Source organism: Plecotus auritus (assembly GCF_963455305.1).
Source record: "Plecotus auritus genome assembly, chromosome: 3".
NCBI lineage: Eukaryota > Metazoa > Chordata > Mammalia > Chiroptera > Vespertilionidae > Plecotus > Plecotus auritus.
This window is the reverse complement of record NC_137772.1, coordinates 128,219,826-128,234,190: the sequence shown is the minus strand read 5'-3', so window position 1 is coordinate 128,234,190 and position 14,365 is coordinate 128,219,826. Positions and strand designations below refer to the sequence as shown.

Below are 14,365 nucleotides of genomic sequence, written 5' to 3'. Positions count from 1 at the left end.
CAATTGAGACATGCTAATACCAATTGGGTTACTACATGGGAAAGCCAACAAAAATAGCTACAACTTGGCTAATGAAAATGAATCAATGTCATTGATGAGTCTTCAATAGCTCTATATAGTTTTGCAGATGATCAGCATTTCATCCAACTTAGAATGTTAACTGGAAGTTTTTCAGTATTTTAAAGTAGACCTGAAAAAACAACAGTCAAAAATAGCCAGGCTAGTTACACACCTATTAGACTCGCCAAAATCCAGAACACTGACACCACCAAACACTGGTGAGGATGTGGAACAATAGGAACTCTATTCATTGCTAATGGTAATGCAAATGGTACATGCAGCCACTTTGGAAGAAAATCCGGCAGTTTCTTTCAAAATTGAACATACTATTGCCATATAATCCAGCAATCATGTTCCTTAGTATTTACCTAAAGGGGTTGAAAACTCTTGTCCAAACAAAAACTTGCACATGGATATTTATAGAAGCTTTATTAATAATTGCTAAAACTTGAAAGCAACCAAAATGTCCTTTAGTGGATGAATGGACAAATAAACTCTGGTATATCCAGACAATGGAAGATTATTCAGTGCTAAGAATGGAAAAAAAAAAAAAGAGCCATCAGTCATTATACATTTTGTCCAAATCCACAGAATATATACTAAAAGAGAACTCTAAACTATGGGCTTTGGGTGATTATGATGCATCAATATAGGCTTATCAATTGTAACAAATGTACCACTCTGGTGGGGGATGCTGATAATGGAGAAAGCTATGAATGTGTGGGGTCAGGAGTATATGGGAAATATCTGGACTTTCCTCTCAATTTTGCTGGTAACCGAAAACTACTTTAAATATGTGCTCTAAAACCTAAGATTTTTTATTTTTAGTATCCTGATACTACTGCACTGTCCTGCTATCCCACCAAATAAAGAGAAATAGGGAGGAAAGCTTCCTTTCACGTTGATTTAGTCAAGACTCCCTGAGCTATTTCTAGCCTAGTTAACCTGTTCAAAACACCCACAAATAAAATGAATATTCTTCTCTGCCAATCATTTTCTTCCTCGTGTTTACATCCAGATCAGCCTTTGAAGAGACATTTCACCTTGAATGTACATACTCATTGGACACTGCCTTCCATCAACAAGTAGGTAAGGGCAAGATAAAATCCTGATTATAACAGCAGGAAGTGACAAGAGCACAAAAGGAAAATTTAATGACATTACCAGCTATATCTGCTGGAACTTTTAGCCCACTGTCAATATCTGTCTTTTGGAAAATGAAGTGCTCAAACCTGATACTGTTATGATTAGTGTAAGGTGCAGGTCCATTTGCCGAGGAGAGGGAAAACAAACAACTACAACTTGATCCCACTTGTTTTTTTCCAAAAGTGAAACATTTAAAGTAAAACATGAACATTTAATTACCTTTAAATAATATATGAAATAATTTACATGCTATACATTCCCAAACACACTGAACATAAATCCAATGTTATAAGACATACACAATCTGCCTTTTGCCAATATATACCCTATATTGAATGTTAACTGATTTTTCAGTCCATGTGAGAACAGATAAACATATATATGCCTCAAGTTGAAGACTGTAAGATAATAAACCAAAGAGCTGACTATAGAAGTCTTCTATGGATGATTCTAAAACCACAATCAGTACTGGAACCAAACAAGGCACAAAAGCTTTCCCTTTGTGGTCACAAAGATTAAGTTTCCTGTCCTAGTGCTTAAATATCACAAATTATATTTTATATACAGTGTATGTCTGTTACTGCTTACAAAGGGGTATTTTTATTACATAATTTGTTACAGAAAAGCATTGGAAAAATAAATGGGATTTGATAAGTTCTCATACAATAAAGCTTTTGTTCCACTTGAAAAAGATATTTATGCTCAAAACTAATAATAGATAAAGGTATAATAAAGAGAAGCATGAAGGGCCCTTTGCAGATATCTTTGTATCCTTGAATTATGGCTCGTGCCACCATGTTACTTACATTTTCTATTCTGAAGCCAGCTGCCTCCAGCAGTCCTGACCTCAGGCATCCAGGCCCTGTGCTTTTTTTTAAAACATGGCAAAATAAAACTCTTCTCAGCAGTTAAGTTGTTTTTGTTAAATATTAACTTTGTATTAGGCTACCCTTCAGTTTCTTCTTTTTACTTATATATTAACAGAAAGTATTATTCCATATAGAAATGACTGCTTTAAGATTTATATAACCAAGCAAAATATAATTATCTGTATTTCCCTTTTAATTTTACCCCAAAATGTTTAGGTAAACTGAAAGTAAAATATTCTAGGAAGAGCAGTAACTCATTGAGAGGTAAAACAGTTTAAAAATATGTACGTATTATTCATTGTTCTAAGAACAGTTTTAGAACTTTATATTTTTTAAATTACATAGTTATCAAAAGAATAAAGCCAACCACAAAATAAGAATCAATAGAATGCAGTAATCCACATATGAAAGATAGTCAAATGTTCTGAATACATATTTTTAAAAATCAATAACCTATGTTGTAAATAATAAGTCATCAAATGTAGTACTAAGCAAACTGTAAGTGGAATAAAAACGGTGGTTTCATTTTGACTATGGAAGTGGGATGAGCTACACATGAACTTAACAGTGTGCCTGTGCAACTTTCTATATAGGAGTACTGCAGCATGCAAGGCCTGCAGTAATGAGTATAGACTTCACTGATAAAACAAGGCTGGCAAAAAGAAAACCAAACACAAAATTCTGCTCTCGGCTATAAAACCTAAGAGTAAAGAATAAACTGAGATTTTAAGGCTTTCTTAGAAATATTTTTCATGGCACAACATTAAACATCACTATAGCTAAAATATGTAAAAATTCAGTTACATGGTTGCATTATTGAAAGAACATGCCATGTCATTTATTAAGGGACTGCCTTGTCAAGTTCTGTTTACTGGTAATTAAATTATAGTTAAGTAAAGCTATTCATGTTTGACTCTAATTATCATATAAATCATACAGAAATGTCAATTTGCTAGTATACAATGCAAATTGTGTTTTGAATAAATGTCAATATCACTTGTTTCTTAAAGAAATGAAAGTCATTCCTTACTAAAAATGCAGTTACACTAATTCCTCTCACAAGAGCAGTTATTTTCCTTCCTTAAACGATTAAGCTACTATTAAACTCTAAGATCATTATTAGACAAATTCCTTCTCATCATGCACACAGATCATCCTCACAATAATCCATTTCTTGCACTACAGTCAGTCCAGAAAATACTCTAGGAGCCTAACAAGTCATTCTTGCCACACCATACTCTAAGCTGACCACAGCAGGTTCGGATTTGGAAAACTCCTCAGCGTATTCACTGTAACGATTATCCGCTGGGTTGCTGCCCTCTATAGTTCGAAGAGTATCATTCACAGGTAACAGAGTCTGCTCCTTAAAACACAGAGAGGTTTTGATGATAGGTGACTCAGGATGAACTGGATGTAACAATTCCTTGGTGAGAACTCCATCGATTTGCTCATTTTTGCGTTTATTAATTTTCTAGAACAAATACAAATTTGAAAAAAATTACTAATTGCACATAGTACATGTTTAAACAACTGTATATAAGACATGTATATGAGATATTCACCCTGAGATCACAACTAAATAATACAACAATTACATACTTATTTAGCTAAAGATTTTATTGCCTAAAACCTACATGGTTTTTCTATGTACAACAGGCTTTAAAAACACAAAATTTTTTTTAAAAAACTGAACAGAAAATTTTAAAAGTAATCTTTGGCAGAGTATTGCACTCTCCAAATCGTTGGACTAGTCTGCAAACCGATTTTTCTGAATTACCTATATTTGTGCCTGCCTCTTTTTAACACATCCTCCTACAGTTTACTCAAGCAGTCATTACTTGGATGACTAAGGAACACCCTGCCTGAGAGACAGACAAGACCAAGTTATAACAACTGTCTAAGATTTTTAAAATATATACTTACTAATTATTTTTTATTATATATGATGGCAAAGAAAAGATTATAGAAAAGTCTTAGGGTGGAGAGAAATTTCTTTTTGTTAATTTTTTTTTCATTTTTTATTTTTAATATATTTTTATTGGTTTCAGAGAAAAAGGGAGATAGAAACATCAATGATGAGAGAGATTCATTGATCAGCTGCCTCCTGCACGCCCCATACTGGGGATTGAGCCTGCAACCCGGGCATGTGCCCCTGACTGGAAATGAACCTGGGACTCTTCAGTCCACAGGCCGACATTCTATCCACTTAGCCAAACCAGCTAGGGTGAAATTTCTTAAACAAGGTACAAAAAAAAAAGCATAAAACAAAGATTGATAAACTTGACTACATTAAAATTCAAAGCATCTATACAAAATATACCATAAATAAAATGGGAAGGACAAGCCATTTGTGATATATATAACTAAAAAAGAATCAGTGCCTGATATATAAAAAACTCTTACAAATCAGTAAGAAAAAGGCAGATAGGCCAACAGACAGGTCATTCACAGAAAAGGGAAAACCAAATGGCCAACAAACATATGAAAAGTCATTCAACTTCAATTGTTATGGAAATCCAAAACTAAAAACAATTTAAATGTTCAGCAGCTGAAAGGATAGACTGTGAGCTACTCATACAAGAGAATATTATACAGTAATCACTAACAAAAGAAATGCATTAAAGCTACACATATCAACATTGATAAATTTCAAAACAATGTTGAGCAAAATGAAGTATGTCAATCTCTATATATTTTTCAAACATGCAGCTTCTTAGCTGAGTGAAAGGTACATGGGCATTCATGTTGTTTGTTGCCCTTTATACTGCATACAAAAACTATATTCTTTTTTATTTTTTAATATACGATAAAAATAGTATTTAAAACCACCAAAACAGTAATATAAGTTGTGGATACAAACATACATAGAAGTATACAAATGTTCACAGGAATAATTAACACCAAGTTAAGTGCAAGTATATGCGGGGAGCATGAAAAGGAGTATAAGGGTCTTCAAATATATCATGTTTCATTTCTTAAAACAAAAGCATGAAAGATCTGAAACAGATATGACAAATGTTAAAATCTCACAAAGTTAGGTGATGCATACCCTGATATTTATTACTTTATATCTCTACTTCTCTATATACTTAGGATATTTCAATATATTTTAAAATTCAGGGAAAGTGATTCAAACTAACCTATTCAAAATAGAGTTCTAACTTGGAAGCAACTATGTGTTCTTGTAAGGTTTCTATATATATATTAATTTAAGAATACAAGTAATAATACTAATACTCCAAATATATTACATTAGATAATTCAGAATACTTACAGATTCTAAGTCTTTAATGTCTTTCTCTAACTGTTTATTTTGCTCATTCATATTCATAATTATGTTACACACCGACTCCCTGGGATGCAGCATTCGATCAAATTGGTGGTACATGTTTCTCCAAAACCTTTATGACCAAAAAAGGAAAAATTTCAATAAATAAATATATTTTTAACAAAACAGAATATAAATATTCAAAGATGCCAACTTACTTAAAATTGAAAGATGCTGTATTTGGCTCCAAAACAGCAAACTGCTGAGAGGTGGAACTGTAAAGTGGATTTAAGTACTTCTTTTGGTCATCCAGAAGAAATGGCCACAGGGAGTAAGTCTTCTCCTTTAACCTTATATAATAAGAGAAACATAAAGACCTTTCTCACAGATGCCAATACTCAGTTTTATAAAGCAGGCAATTTTTTCACAAGTAGATTTAAGTTTTAGTTTTTCCTTCTATTCACAGTCTAACGTCACCTTGTCTCTGAATTCTGTATTCTCCTTCTCTCCTTTTCTACTTATAATCCTAATAAAAGAGTAATATGCAAATTGACCGTACCTCTGCTACACCCACAAGCCACGCCCACCAGCCAATCAGGAGCAAGTATGCAAATTAACCCAACCAAGATGGCTGCGGACACGGAGAGAGCAGGAGGCTCGGGTTTCCCCAGCAATGGAGGAAGCCAAGCTTTCCACCTGCCCTGGCCTGCCTTGGCCTCCGCTTAAGGCTACAAAGTTTCAATTACAGAAGATAAATAAATCCCAGACACTAGGGCCTCCGCTTGGGTCACAGGGCGGCGTGGCCAGCCTGCAAACCACCACAGGCCCCTAGCCCAGGCCGCCACACACCCCAAGGGAACCCCCACCCTGATCTGGAACACCCTTCAGGGCCAACCAGCCAGCCCCCACCCTTGCACCAGGCCTCTATCCTATCTAATCTTATCTAATAAAAGAATAATATGCAAATTGACCATCACTCCAATACACAAAATGGCTGCCCCCATGTGGTCAAAGATGATTGCCCCCGTGTGGACACAAGATGGCCACCACAAGATGGCCAGCAGGGGAGGGCAGTTGGGAGGGACCCAGGCCTGCAGGGGAGGGCAGTTAGGGGTGACCAGGCCTGCAGGGGAGGGCAGTTAGGGGCAAACAGGCTGGCAGGGGAGCAGTTAGGCATCAATCAGGCTGGCAGAGGAGTGGTTAGGGGGTGATCAGGCTGGCAGGCAGAAGCGGTTAGAGGCAATCAGGAAGGCAGGCAGGTGAGCAGTTGGGATCCAGCAGTCCTGGATTGTGAGAGGGATGTCCAACTGCCCGTTTAGGCCCGATCCTGGTAGGGCTGTCGGACATCCCTTGAGGGGTCCCAGAATGGAGAGGGTGCAGGCTGGGCTGAGGGACACACCACCCCCGTACACGAATTTTCATGCACCAGGCCTCTAGTCATTTAATAAAACCATGTTTATCAAACACAACACAAGTATATTGTTTTCTCTCAAATCACATACTTTAAGAGATTCCTCTCTTAATTCACACAATTTCATAATCTTCGTCTGGTCTATGTTACACCTACTTCAAATCATCACACACATATAGCTGAACCTTGAACGACACAGGTTTGAACTGCACAGGTTCACTTATACATGGTTTTTTTTCAATAAAGAGTTGGCCCTGCGTATCCCTGGGTTTCACATCCACAGATTCAACTGATCATGATCAAAAACAGTACTTTTGCCCTAACCGGTTTGGCTCAGTGGATAGAGCATCGCCCTGCGGACTCAAGGGTCCCAGGTTCGATTCTGGTCAAGGGCATGTACCTTGGTTGTGGGCACATCCCTAGTAGGGGGTGTGCAGGAGGCAGCTGATTGATGTTTCTCTCTCATCAATGTTTCTAACTCTCTGTCCCTCTCCTTTCCACTCTGTAAAAAATCAATAAAATATATATTTTAAAAAAAACAGTACTTTCAAATCCATGGATGCAGAAGATCAACTTAAATTACATGCAGATTTTCAACTGTACAGGGGTCAGTGCCCTAACCACCAAGTTGTTCAAGGGTCAACTGTATACTATATAATAAAAGGCTAATATGCAAATTGTCCCCTCTGGAGTTCGACTGAGAGTTCGATTCCTCGCTATGATGTGCACTGACCACCAGGGGGCAGCACGGAATGAAGGAAGGCTCTGGCCAGCAGCTGGCAGCAGGGGGAAGGAAGGCCCTGATCACCAGTCGGGCATAGGGACCCTACCTGTGCACGAATTTTGGGCACCGGGCCTCTAGTATAAAGTAAGATGCTAATGTATTTCTGTTTAGCCTAATTGTCCTAGCCCCACATCTGGGCTGTAATGGCATGTATTACAGGACAGGGACAAATTTAAGTGTGAGTGGGTACAAAACAAGGAAATTAGGAAAAATCAGGACAGTATTCAAGAATTTAAAAATGCCAATTATACTACAAATCTAAGAGTAAGTAGGTGAAGTAGGTGAAAAAAGGGTAGATTATTTGAGATAGTATATTTACCAAAGAAACATAAACCAGTGATACAGACGAAACAGTGGAGAATCTGCTCATTTTTCCATAACCTCTAAAATAACTAATAGATATGTTCTTAAAGAAAGACTACTAAAAAAAATGTACTTTTATTACCATCTTCCTATTTATAAGGATGTTTGCACATTCATATTCATAATTGACAATAGTTTTTCCTAAAATAGCTCTGTGCTCCAAGTCACTTCTCCTAATTATGAAAAAACCCACTGTGAGATACTATAGCACAGAGTTAAAGTCCCTGATTTGTTCATCTCTGTCATACTCTATTTCACTTGTTATTCCCTTTACACATCTTTAGAATGTTCCACTTGGTCTCAATTCTGCCTTCACTTCTGTTGGGAGTGATAGTATGTGGCTGTCTTCAAACTACCACCATATTTAGCCTCTCTAATATGTCCCTCAGATCTTAAAAAACCTGTAACTGTTCTTGATTGACTACTGTAAAAAATCTAATCTTAGAAACCCAACCTAACACACACACACACACACACACACACTTTTAGCCAGAAGCCCCTAATCCCAAAGACCAGTTAGGGAAAAACAGGTGTAAGACCCAGTCAGGGATAGACACACTGGAAGCCAACATAGGTAGACTATTTCCCCAAAGAACTGTCTATTTAGAAATGTGAGGAGAGCTATAAGGCTTCATGTTACCTTAAATTACCCAACAGTTTTACAATCTTTTACCATACTTTAAAACATAGTGACCAATAGTTTCTGGGAAATGAAACATAAAGATTTTAAAATATATATTTTAAATTATATATATATTAGAAGCCCAGCACGTGAAATCGCACGGCCCTGCCCACCCGCCTGCCACCCCACCCACCCACCCACGTGCGCTGGTCTTTGGTCGTTACAGCGTTAGGGCCACAGGCCTTTTATAATATAGACTAGAGGCCCAGTGCACGAATTCGTGCATGGGTGGGGTCCGGCCGGCCCTACCCCCTGGTTGAACTCCCGGTTGAACTCCTGGTCGAGGGGACAATTTGCATATTGGCCTTTTATTATATAGGATTCAGACAGGAAAGGAGCATAAGGGGTGTTTTGAGGGTGTTGGAAATATTTCTTATTCTGAGTGCTGGTTACACAGGTGGATAAGTTTAACATTTATTGAGCTTCACACCTATAATACATGTACTTTTCTGTATAGATGCTACACTTTAAAACACACTTTAAAAAAATGCATTCTACTATTAACCAGAGGATGTGAGAGATATTCAGAGTATACTTGGCTTCAGAACTATAGATAATAAAATCTTAACAAAAAATTCAGTTCTATTTCATAATGTCTTTTATTCAGTTCAACTATAATTGATGTTAGTCCTCAGCTAAGAAGGAAAAAAGGAGCCCATTTAATCAAACCATCTTACTTGAGTTCTTCTCTTTCCTTCTGACAATTTCCAAGGAAGTTTCCAAATTGGCATGAATGAATATGTTCATGAATCTGAAGAAGAAATGCTTCATTGAATTCAAAGTCTTGTGGAAACTGTTCAGTCAAATGCCACACACATTCCAAGAACTGAGTAAATACCGGTGAAACTTCCTTTGGGTCTCCATCCAAATGGCCACACCTAACCCCCCCCAGAAAAGTACAAGTTTTTAAAAATGCCTCTGAAAGAAATCAATTGTTCAGGTGTTGTTAAATTTAAACACACATAAAAATAAAAAAATAAAAACTTAAAATATTGTGCCATTGCAGAAAAAATTGTGATGTTTTTATTGGAACAATTTATACCTAAGTTTTTCAACCACAATTTTAAAGGGTCTATTACCTTCTACCTACTACAATCCAGACAAACAGGAAGGTTAATAAATTTCCTGAAAATTAACAGAGATATGAGAATTGAAATAAATAACCAAAAAAAATTAATCTTCATACAAAAAAACCATATCACACTCTCACCTCCCACTGGGCATACAAGTTCATGAAAAACAGAAACATTTTGGCACTCTAAACTATTTTTTCTAATTTTGCAAAATATGTAAATATATAACAGTGACTCACCTCTCTGAAAATTTATGTCCAAAGGAGATCCAGTCCTTTTCTATTAAAACCTTAATGAAAAACAAAAACCTTAATGAGAAAAAGTAAAATCTACTTTATAACTATTTTCAAATATTTTTGTTTAGAATGGATTAAATCCTTTTATCTTAAAAACCACATTTACACATTGCAAACAAAACAAAATGTTTTAAGATTATAGGCAAAAGATAGCAAGAACCTAGATTAGAGGTTGATTTAACAGAGTGAAGATGATCCATAGAAAGAAACACAGGAGTCTTATAACTTAAATTATTTCTACTGTATTTATTACATTTCAAGTGAAAAATGTATGTTATAAAGCACTGTTGCATTTACATTTTTGTATATATAATGATTTTTGCCAAGGGAAAGGACTAGGAAATGTAAATAAAAATGTTAACAGTGGTTAACTGTGGATAGTAGACTTGAGTTATGTTTTAAACCTTTTCGCTTACTTCTACATTACTTATATAATAGTTAAAAAATGATAAAGAGCCCTGGCTGGTGTAGCTCAGTTGGTTGAGCATTGTCCCATGCACCAGAAGGTTATTGGTCCTATTCCCTGTCAAGGCACATGCCCAGGTTGCGGATTCAGTCCCCAGTGGGAGGCAACCGATCAACGTTTCTCTCTCTCTCCCTCTCTCTCTAAAATCAATGAAAAAATCCATATTTTTTAAAAAATGATAAAGAGACCACTGAAAAGTTTGTATTCAAGTTCAAATGTTAATATCTAACCTCTTGAATGGAATGTATCTGTTTTCTGTCTGAAATAACAGGACTATCTAACTAACCTAAACAACATATCTTCTTAGTATTTAATATACCTCATAATTTAATATATAATCACCAAGTATATTCTTTTCACAGTGTCTAAATTGCCACTTTTAGCTTCTCTAATTTGATGTTAAATCTCTCAGAAGGCTATATAATGGGATGAGTGAAAATGCAGTTTCTGGAGTCAGAATGCATGGACTCAAGTCCTACCATCACCACTTTCTTACCTGTGTGACCTCAGGTACATGACTTTTAGGCTGTAACCTCAGATTTTACTATGAGCCTCCTGCCATTTTTCTACACACCAACATCTAACACTTAAAATCTTTCTCACTAAACTTATTCCTCTGCTTATCTCCTTGAAGGATAGGAGAACAGCACCATCCATCCTAACAACTGAGTTCCTAGCCTGGAAACCATCCTAGAAAAGGACTCCTCTCGTGTACCCCACATCTATCCATTAACAACTCGAGTTATCACAATAGTTCCTACGCTGATCTCCTAGCCTCCATTCCCACTCCCCTCTTCCTTCAAGGCACCAAACCATTTTTTTTAAAGCCCTCTAATGGTTCTCACTACCCAAATTCTAGTTTTCTCTTCCGCAGGGCCCCATCCCCTTATATTCTTCTGCACCCAAGTCCCTAGCCCCCAATACTCATGCATGTTTAACCCCATGCAGTAGCGGAGCTAATCTTTAACTCTCACTGCTCCTTTTGCCTGGGACACTCTCACATTGTCCCTGGATCATCTATAATAATAAAAGCGTAATATGCTAATTAGACCAGACAGCCGAACGACCTTCCAGACGTCATTCCAGACGTCCTACTGGATGAAGCCGCAGTGGCGGGGGCCAAGGTAGAGGCTGTTAGGGGTGACCAGGCAGGCAGTGGTTAGGAGCGATCAGGCAGGCAGGCAGAGTGGTTAGGGGCCAACAGGCAGGCAGGCGAGTGGTTAGGGGCCATCAGGCAGGCAGGCAGAGGTGGTTAGGGGTGATCAGGCAGAGGAGGTTAGGGGCAATAAGGCAGGCAGGCAAGCAGTTAGGGTCAATCAGGCAGGCAGGCAAGCAGTTAGGGGTCATCAGGCAGGCGAGCAGTTAGGGGCCATCAGGCAGGCAGGCAAGCAGTTAGGGGCCATCAGGCAGGCAGGCAGAGGCAGTTAGAGGCGATCAGGCAGGCAGGCAGGCGAGTGGTTAGGGGCGATCAGGCAGGCAGGCGAGCAGTTAGGGGCGATCAGGCAGGCAGGAGAGTAGTTAGGGGGGATCAGGCAGGCAGGCAAGCAGTTAGGGGCCATCAGGCAGGCAGGCGGAGTGGTGAGGGACTATCAGGCAGGCAGGTAGACCAGCAGTTAGGAGCCAGTGGTGCTAGATTGCAAGAGGGTGCAGGCCAGGCTGAGGGACCCCACCACGCCAGCCCCATGAATGAATTTCATGCACTGGACCTCTAGTGTATTACATGATTTAATTTGGATGTCTAACAAATACATTAAAAACAAACATGGCAAAGAAAATATTCCTTATCTTGTACTCTCAAAGTAAGCAGAGCATTATTTTATTAACAGCACTTCCATTTACCCTACCCCAAATTCAATATGTTAGCACCGCCACATAATGGTGCTAAAGGGACCTAGTGATATTAAATCTTCCCATTGCTTTAAGATGGCACTGTATTTAATAATTCTAAACTAATGAAAACTCTCACATCTCTTCATTTACTTACCATGAGTGAAGATATAAATTTTGAAAAGATGAGTTAATATTAAAAACAAACAAGCCCAGTCAGTGTTGCTCAGTGGATTGATCATGTCCCATGCATCAAGAGGTTACTAGCTTCATTCCTGGTCAGGGAACATGCCTGGTTTGTGGGCTTGGTCCCCCAGTAGGGGGGTGTGCAGGAGACAGCCAATCCATGTGATGTTTCTCTCTTATTGATGTTTCTATCTCTCTTTCCCTTACTCTCTCTCTAAAAATCAATAAAAAAATATTTAAAAAACAAACAAAACAGAAGGCAGGACTTTAGCTTCACAAAGCAAAAAATATGTTCAACTAGAAATTTAGTCTTCAGATATAAAACATGCTTCGTAACATGTAACTACAGTTAACAAATGAAGCAGTATGAAACAGAAAGTTTCTTCTAGAATATAATTTTTAAGTATCCCTATTTCCTTGTTTTACTACATTACTCACATTTATTAGATAAATATGAGTGGGGAAATACTGAATATTTCTATTGTAACATTTTAGAAAAAAAACTTTTAAATCTGAAACTTTTTGTCAAAGAGGTGGCACAAATGAAAATCAGTCTAACTCCAGATTTCTCAACATCAGCACTTTGTGCCAGATAACTTTGTTTTAGGGCTGTCCTGTACAATATGATATTTTGTAGCATCCTGGGGTTCTACCAGCTAACCCTTTCTGTTAGTTGTAACAATCTAAACTGTCTCCTAACATTACCCAATGTCTCCTATGGGAGGACCACTGGTCTAGCCAAATACAGTAAAACCTCAATATAACAGGCTAATTCAAGTGAGGGAGTGTCTATTAAAACAGAAAGTCTGTTATATAATAAAGTAGGTTTTCTGAATGTGTGTTAAAAAATTGACAAATTAGTTTACCTGTTTTTACTTATGTAGACACATTTGTGTAATTAAAATTAAGTAGGTATGAAAAGTTTAATTTCACAGAAAAATTTCCTATGTGTATTACTGTAATTTTAAGTTTATACTGAATAGATTTAGTAAATGCGTGCATTCACCAGTCACCAAGAGTAAACAAATGCACACGGCTGAGGTGTGGTTTAGCGCACATGGGAACTTCAGCTGGCACATGTTAAAACTGCTGCAGAAAGTCACGCCACGCAACAACAGAACCATGTACCATTGGGCAATGCTGTGAGATCACGTGCTAATCATTTCCCGAACACTGTTTATAAGTATGTAGACTATAGCTGAAGATATGTAATATTTACTAATTTCGACAAAATTTACTACAGTGTTTTTTCCAACATATGGCTTACTTGCTAAAATTTGTTCAAAATACAGTGAATTAATAACAAAAAAAAATAACCTGTTAATTTGATTATAAGTAAATCTTGGTTAAAAGCATTTTAAGATTAGCAGGGTGTTAATTTTCACATATGACATTCAGACCGGAAATTTTGTCCGTTAAATCAGAAGTCCATTAAGTTGAGGTCAGCAAAATCGGGGGTTTACTGTAACTCCTTACCATGAATCCTTTGACTGTTCTGTAGTAGGAATCCAATAAAAGAGAGCCAAGAGAACAAACCTGGGAAGTTCTATCCCAGCCATCAGAACAATGAACCAACACACTTGCATTTTCCACCATTATTGCCTGAAAAGAAAGATCACATACTTAGATTCTAGCAGAATACATTTAAGTGATTCAGTAAGTTCTACTTACTCAAAAACCATTAAGTATCTATACTAATAAAAGGGTAATATGCAAATTGGTCAGGATGACCTCAGAGTAACAACTGAACAGCAGGCTGCATGGGGCAACCAGGCCAGCAGGGGGTTAGTGAGGGGCAACCAAACGACCGAACAGCAAGCTGCGTGGGGTGACCAGGCCAGCAGAGGGGGGCAGTGAGGGGCGACCAGGTCAGCAGGGGGGCAGTTGGGAGCAACCAGAACGGCGGAGGGGGGGGCAGTTGGGGGCGACCAGGC

At 37.8% G+C, this 14,365-nt stretch overlaps 1 protein-coding gene across 6 annotated transcripts in view; it reads right to left on the bottom strand.

Annotated features, from left to right (window-relative positions):
* Nucleotides 1–472: 472 nt before the first annotated feature.
* Nucleotides 473–14,365, bottom strand: part of MTMR6 (myotubularin related protein 6) — a 44,477-nt gene continuing 30,584 nt past the window's right edge. For 2 of the 6 annotated variants that reach the window (XM_080659295.1, XM_080659296.1), the window contains 7 exons: nucleotides 13,908–14,033; nucleotides 9,896–9,945; nucleotides 9,422–9,461; nucleotides 9,261–9,334; nucleotides 5,562–5,693; nucleotides 5,350–5,476; nucleotides 473–3,546 (listed from right to left, as the gene is read on the bottom strand). In XM_080659295.1, the coding sequence (XP_080515421.1) occupies nucleotides 3,286–3,546; nucleotides 5,350–5,476; nucleotides 5,562–5,693; nucleotides 9,261–9,334; nucleotides 9,422–9,461; nucleotides 9,896–9,945; nucleotides 13,908–14,033 (810 nt within the window). In that variant the 3' untranslated portion in view covers nucleotides 473–3,285. Of the gene's footprint in view, nucleotides 3,547–5,349; nucleotides 5,477–5,561; nucleotides 5,694–9,260; nucleotides 9,462–9,895; nucleotides 9,946–13,907; nucleotides 14,034–14,365 lie in introns of all 6 variants that reach the window. The other 4 variants (XM_080659294.1, XM_080659293.1, XM_080659297.1 and 1 more) reach the window with 3 other exon arrangements.